At 45.5% G+C, this 7,383-nt stretch overlaps 1 protein-coding gene across 1 annotated transcript in view; it reads left to right on the forward strand.

Moving 5' to 3' along the window:
• Positions 1-3,348: 3,348 nt before the first annotated feature.
• LOC133108184 (guanylate cyclase soluble subunit beta-2-like) overlaps positions 3,349-7,383 on the forward strand; it is a 13,137-nt gene continuing 9,102 nt past the window's right edge. The window contains exons 1-8 of the mRNA XM_061217621.1: positions 3,349-3,378; positions 3,731-3,804; positions 4,123-4,217; positions 4,916-5,076; positions 5,345-5,444; positions 5,957-6,131; positions 6,360-6,377; positions 6,972-7,030. Coding sequence (XP_061073605.1) covers positions 3,349-3,378; positions 3,731-3,804; positions 4,123-4,217; positions 4,916-5,076; positions 5,345-5,444; positions 5,957-6,131; positions 6,360-6,377; positions 6,972-7,030 — 712 coding nt within the window. The remainder of the gene's footprint in view (positions 3,379-3,730; positions 3,805-4,122; positions 4,218-4,915; positions 5,077-5,344; positions 5,445-5,956; positions 6,132-6,359; positions 6,378-6,971; positions 7,031-7,383) is intronic.

A 7,383-nucleotide genomic window follows, 5' to 3' on the forward strand; every position in this document is an offset into this window, starting at 1 on the left:
ATATTGACATTATGTGTGTAACATATAATGAGAAATGTATCCATCAATGTTTTTTTAGATACTAGCCTTCTTTAAAAACGGATTTTTGTGTGGGTCACCATGGGTTGAATTTAGGATAGGGTCTTGGAAATAAATCTTAAGTAAAAGATTGCTATATTGTTAGTTTCATTCATTCCACAATTACATTCTCTTTGCATCACTCTGTTGGAATTTAGTAGATTCTTTTATCCAGAGGGATTATAATGCAAACACAAGTGTAAAGATCAGGAACTGAATGCAGCAACCCCCAGGAGGGGGGCAGTATGGTCCCAACGTGATTGCAAAAAAGGGGGAGGCGGAGGACCCAGATGTAAGTCAGTGATGCTTTATTTATTTAGTTAAATATCAGCTTTCTAAACTAATGGTTACAAACTACTTCACAATGAAATACTAGAAAAGCACAAAACATCAACAAATAGGATAAAACAAAAAACAAGATTTCTTGGGTTTCTTAAAAGTGCCGGTGGAGTCAGACAGTCTTGTGGCAAGAGGGAGAGAACAGCGAAAGCACCGTCTCCCTGCAGTTTAAGTCCAGCCCTCAGGGCGACCCTGCAGTTTAAGTCCAGCCCTCAGGGCGACCCTGCAGTTTAAGTCCAGCCCTCAGGGCGACCCTGCAGTTTAAGTCCAGCCCTCAGGGCGACCCTGCAGTTTAAGTCCAGCCCTCAGGGCGACCCTGCAGTTTAAGTCCAGCCCTCAGGGCGACCCTGCAGTTTAAGTCCAGCCCTCAGGGAGACCCTGCAGTTTAAGTCCAGCCCTCAGGGAGACCCTGCAGTTTAAGTCCAGCCCTCAGGGCGACCCTGCAGTTTAAGTCCAGCCCTCAGGGCGACCCTGCAGTTTAAGTCCAGCCCTCAGGGCGACCCTGCAGTTTAAGTCCAGCCCTCAGGGCGACCCTGCAGTTTAAGTCCAGCCCTCAGGGAGACCCTGCAGTTTAAGTCCAGCCCTCAGGGCGACCCTGCAGTTTAAGTCCAGCCCTCAGGGCGACCCTGCAGTTTAAGTCCAGCCCTCAGGGCGACCCTGCAGTTTAAGTCCAGCCCTCAGGGCGACCCTGCAGTTTAAGTCCAGCCCTCAGGGCGACCCTGCAGTTAAGTCCAGCCCTCAGGGAGACCCTGCAGTTTAAGTCCAGCCCTCAGGGAGACCCTGCAGTTTAAGTCCAGCCCTCAGGGAGACCCTGCAGTTTAAGTCCAGCCCTCAGGGCGACCCTGCAGTTTAAGTCCAGCCCTCAGGGAGACCCTGCAGTTTAAGTCCAGCCCTCAGGGAGACCAGCAGACCTTGGCTGGAGGGCCTCAGGGACCTCACACTGGTGTATGGAGACAGCAGCTCGGCGAAATAGTCGGGAATCTTCTCCAGAACAGGGGGTTCGGCTGGTGTGTGCTGTCCGATGATTTCCTGTAGGAATGATGGGGCAGTTCCTTTGTAGCCCAGTAGGCGAGGCTAGTACCAAGGTCTTAAGCCGTCAGCCAGAAGTGTTCTGAATGAGGCAGGAAGGCCAGCCAGGAGGGAGCTGGAAGAGTTCAGGCAGAGGACCAGAGCCTGCACCAGGCAGGTAGAGGACCAGAGCCTGCACCAGGCAGGTAGAGGACCAGAGCCTGCACCAGGCAGGCAGAGGACCAGAGCCTGCACCAGGCAGGTAGAGGACCAGAGCCTGCACCAGGCAGGTAGAGGACCAGAGCCTGCACCAGGAGCTGGACTCAGTAGGTGAGCAGGAAAGGGTGGATTCTTCTGATGACAAAGACTGTGGAAGAGCATGGGCAGCTCACCGTCGTAATATTTGCAAATTGTCATCTAGCAGCGCTCCAAGGTTCCTCTTTGTGATTGGTGAAGCAGTGGTATGGAGAGAGGATGGCAGGTATGTAGAACATCTCAGGCTTTAGGTGGTGATTTTCAAACTAGCGGAAGATGTCATTTCGGCAGGCTGAGCATGCAGACCTGGTGGAGGGAAGGAAGGAGAGTTGAGCATCATCACCATGGCATCAACACGAGAGGCGATGAGGAGAGAGGAGAGGATAGAGGGATTGGTGGAGAGGGAGAAGAGGGCCATGTCACAGAGCCCCACCGCACACAGGGGTCAACAGCATAAAGTACAGTGAAGCAATGTTACCAAAAGCAGCCAAAACTGTGTTTGTCATGAAGCTGAATAACTCAACACCCCAAAGTCCATGAAACTGGCACCCAAGACCTGGCCACCAAATCACCCTACATCTGATTGGCTACACAATCCCTCACATTCCCAGCCCACATTGATTCTCCAGGTCATCTCCGCAAAAGATAACCGTAGTTCTCTTTTAGAACTAAGAGTTCTTGGGTGAGCTGTCTGGTTTAATAACAATAAAAACATATTAAAAAAAATAGATGGGTTGGATTGATGGATGGGTGAATGGATGAATGGAAAGATTAGTAAATTTAAACATTGCTACATAGAATATGCTGAACAAACGTATAGTTTAAAAACATTGTAAATGCAAAAAAAGAAGGTTTTGAACAAATGCATAAAATAACAGGGCTAAAATGATCAGTCTGTAGCTACAAGGCTTCTATCCAGTTCCGTAATGTCACAGCAAATCTCAAAATTGGACTGAAGTTGATTGCAGATTATTTTATTCGTTTATTTATTTACCATATTCAAATTCGAACTTTGAGTTACAACCGGGAATGCGCACAGCGAAGGGTCGCACACAGACCCAATGTGTCCAAGGGATTATATTTCATTTTTCCAGCATCAGCATCAATGTCGATTTAAATCTATCTCATAATGTTCCACAGATTAAACAATCAAATATGTTATGAGCTAAGGCTAAATCTCAGTCAGAGAGGTACACGTACATAAAGACAATAAAAAAAGTGTAGAATTTAGGAGACAGCACACTGCAAGATTTCCTCATCCTGATTCACGCTCTCGAAATTGTTTCAGCACTTCAATCGGCTGGACAGCGTAACGGACGGCGGGCTGGTCGCGATTGATGTGCTGCATCGCGACAAATCAGCGGACTGATAGACTGTTTTAAAAAAAAGAGGTTGATAGATGTTTATATCTCGTGCCAAAAATTACCTGCTGTTGAAATAACACGATATATTCAGCACGTCCGTCATATTTTTGCTTTTAGCAGCGGGGGGGATTAAGACATGCGTTTGTGTCCGCAAGCCTCGTAGAGAGGTCCGTGTTCTTTTCTAAAAGCGGACTTTTTGTATACTTTTTAAAATTGAAAAACAAAGGGATTTTTTTGTCCATTCTCCGGATTAAATATACAGGTAGTGTTACATGAGTCCAAATGGTAAGTCTATGTTGAAATGTATCCCAGAACTTTCGCCAAAATGTGCACCAAAGCCCAGTATACAGACGGAGTAAGATACTTTAGCCCTGCTATTTTATGCGTTTCTTCAGAATCTTCTTTTTTGCATTTACAATATTTTAAAACTACTTGTTTGTTCAAGATAATCTGATATTATTCTATGTTGCAATGTTTTAAAATGCTTAGAAATGCAGGTTGTGTTTGTGTATATATGGATCTGTCAAAAAATTACTTATTATTGTTATCGTTATTGTTATTGTTATTGTTATTATTATTATTATTATTATTATTATTATTATTATTATTATTATTATTATTATTATTAGTCAAAGTAGTAGTAGTAGTAGTTATAAGAAGAAGAAGTTTAATGTAAATTATGTAGTCATCTCTGTATTTTTCTGTAGTACGGATTTATAAACACGTGCTTGAAGTCTTTGGTCATTGAAAAATTCGGAGAGGAGACGTGGGAAAAACTCAGGTAACGTTAGCCACGGCATCGTGTTGTAAAAGATAATATAAATATTATGATATGTCTGAGATGCACCCAGCGTTTGCTTTCGCCATGTAAGAGGTTATTGCATGGTCTAAGGGGCAAGCTATTTAACGCAGTAGTTTGTCTACAATCGATAAAATATCTGTTTACATGCCAAAATGTAGTATGCTATCTTTTAGTAATACTGTTGTAAGCCTATACCGAATTCTATTCATGAAATTCTACAACCATTTTTCCTGCACGTGGAAACATCACATTCACGCCGTACGAACTCGAACTACGTGCGCGTTCATTTACCCGCAGACGGGAGGCCGGGGTTCAAGACACCTTCATGACGTTTGAGGTCTACGGAGATGACATCACCATGCGGCTGCTGGCGGAGGCGTGCAGGCTGCTGGGTAGGCTGATCAGCACACGCGGCCAACATTCCCGATAGGAACTCCAAGAAATCCAAGAAAAGTTTTCCATCATTAGCTGTAATGTGACAAAGCAATCATGTTTTGGCATTGTCTAAAGTATTCTGCAACATTTATTCATCATTGGAAGAGAACATTTTTTACATTACATGACATCACATTACTGGAATTTGGCAGACGCTCTTATCCAGAGCAACGTACAGTTGATTAGATTAAGCAGGAGACAACCCTCCCCTGGAGCAATGCAGGGTTAAGGGCCTTGCTCAAGGGCCCAATGGCTGTGCGGATCTTATTGTGGCTACACTGGCATTCAAACCACCAACCTTGCGTGTCCCTGTCATTTACCTTAACCACTATGCTACAGGCCGCCCTTTTTTTAACGTATATTCTAAAATAGTTTTGAACGATTGTATTTATAATTTCATCTACTGTATACACTCTTAGGAAAAGGGGGTTCTGAAAGGGTTCTTTGGTTTGATTCCATTGGGGAACCATTTTTAGTTCTTTATGGAATCATTAGTTTGAAGTGTGAAAGCTCCCATACAAAGAACCTTTTTGCCCAACAAGGAACCCTTGAACTAGATAGGGTTCTTCTATGGAATCACAGGGTTCCTATTGGAACCATATTTTTCTGTGCTGTCTTTCTGTTGTAACCTGACCCGATCTATTGACATGTGCAGATGTTGAGCCAGATGTGGTGCTAAGGCAGTTTGGGGAATACTTCTTTGAGTTCTGTAAGCGATCCGGGTATGACCACATGCTGCGGACACTAGGGGGGAACCTGTATGAGTTCATAGAAAACCTGGACGCTCTACACAGCTACCTCTCTCTGTCCTACAAGGTACGGCTGCCCAGTGCCCATCTGCAGAGTAAAATTACAGTGTTAAATGAACTCTCTCCGAGTGTTTCAATGAGGAAATCTTTTGAGAATTTAAATTAAAATATTCAGTTCTCTCCCAACTGGCAGAGGAAATCATATAAACCATGTTGTACCTGTATTTTAGTTCGAATATACCATTATGAATTGAGCTTCTGTGTTAATACATGTTTGCTCTCATGCATTGGATATTGAATTTGCATAAGTCAAAAGTTCAACTTGTTTGTTGCAGGAGATGAATGCCCCTTCGTTTCGTGTGGAGAAGAACAGCAATGGGACCATGGTGCTCCACTACTACTCCATCAGACGGGGCCTCTGCCATATCGTCCCTGGTAAGAGTGTCTGCTTGTGGGCTGATATCAGTGAGAGCCCTGGCATCAAGCCTGTAGCCTAGTGGCTAATGTACATGACTGGGACCCAGAAGGTTGATGGTTCAAGACCCAGCATAGCAACTATAAGATCTGCACAGCTGTTGGTCCCTTTCCCCTTGATTAACCAACTGTAAGTCGCTTTGGATAAAAGCGTCAGCTAAATAACAAATTATTATTAAGTCGGAGTTATTTCTGAACTTATAACCAGATGTGTAAAATCCAGGCTCAGAAAGTAAAAGTCCTCCTGAGTATTTTGTCCCGCTCACCGGGATTTGCAAATTAGCGCAACCCTTTGTGCCAGGAGGCAGAACTGATGAGTGAAATCAGCTGAGCTCACGGGAATACACGCAGGACTTTTAGTGTCTGACCCCTGGACTTCAGAATGAAGTGATGATGTTTCTATGGAAGCCTGTGTGAGTCAGATACGTCATGTTGTGGGCGCATTGTCTGCCTGTCAATTGTGGTTTCTGCAGGTATCATTGGCGCTGTAGCGAAGGACTTCTTCAGAATCCAGATAAAGATGGAGATCCTGGAGCAGAGGGAGGAGGCCGAGTGGATGAGGAAGAAGGAGCACATCGTGTTCCTCGTCAGCCAGGAGCCACTCGGCTCAAAGAGCAAGAGCAAACTGTCCCTGACTAAACCAATCAGGTCCAGCGCTTCACTCAGCCCTGAGCCAACACACACACAGGTATAGCCATGAGCCCGCACACACACACACACACACATACACATACAGGTACAGCCATGAGCCCACACACACACACACACACACACACACACACATACACATACAGGTACAGCCATGAGCCCACACACACACACACACACACACACACACATACACATACAGGTACAGCCATGAGCCCACACATGCAGGTACTGCTCCGTTTACCTGTGTGTGAGCTCTCTAACCAGGCAGGAGGAGAGGGTGATACCTGTCTCTCCACAGGCAGGGGGAAAGGGTGATACCTGTCTCTCTACAGGCAGGGGGAGAGGGTGATACCTGTCTCTCCACAGGCAGGGGGAAAGGGTGATACCTGTCTCTCTACAGGCAGGGGGAGAGGGTGATACCTGTCTCTCTACAGGCAGGGGGAGAGGGTGATACCTGTCTCTCCACAGGCAGGGGGAAAGGGTGATACCTGTCTCTCTACAGGCAGGGGGAGAGGGTGATACCTGTCTCTCCACAGGCAGGGGGAAAGGGTGATACCTGTCTCTCTACAGGCAGGGGGAGAGGGTGATACCTGTCTCTCCACAGGCAGGGGGAGAGGGTGATACCTGTCTCTCCACAGGCAGGAGGAGAGGGTGATACCTGTCTCTCCACAGGCAGGAGGAGAGGGTGATACCTGTCTCTCCACAGGCAGGAGGAGAGGGTGATACCTGTCTCTCTACAGGCAGGAGGAGAGGGAGGGTGATACCTGTCTCTCTACAGGCACGAGGAGAGGGTGATACCCGTCTCAGGTGTGCAGAGGGGAAATGGCCGACACTCAGGGGTCCCAGGGGGAGGAGCCACTGGGAGATGGTGCGGGGATTGGTCCATCTGGGAAAGGGTACGAAGACCAGAGACCCCCATACAGCAATGCACACTACACACTATAATACACACTACACACAATAATACACTCTACACACTATAATATACACTACACACTATAATACACACTATAATATAGTCTACACATTATAATATACACTACACACAATAATACACACTACACACTATAATATACACTACACACTATAATACACACTACACACTATAATATAGTCTACACATTATAATATACACTACACACAATAATACACACTACACACTATAATACACACGACACACTATAATATACTCTACACACTATAATACACACTACACACTATCATATACACTACACACTATAATACACAC

Source organism: Conger conger, chromosome 13 (assembly GCF_963514075.1).
Source record: "Conger conger chromosome 13, fConCon1.1, whole genome shotgun sequence".
NCBI lineage: Eukaryota > Metazoa > Chordata > Actinopteri > Anguilliformes > Congridae > Conger > Conger conger.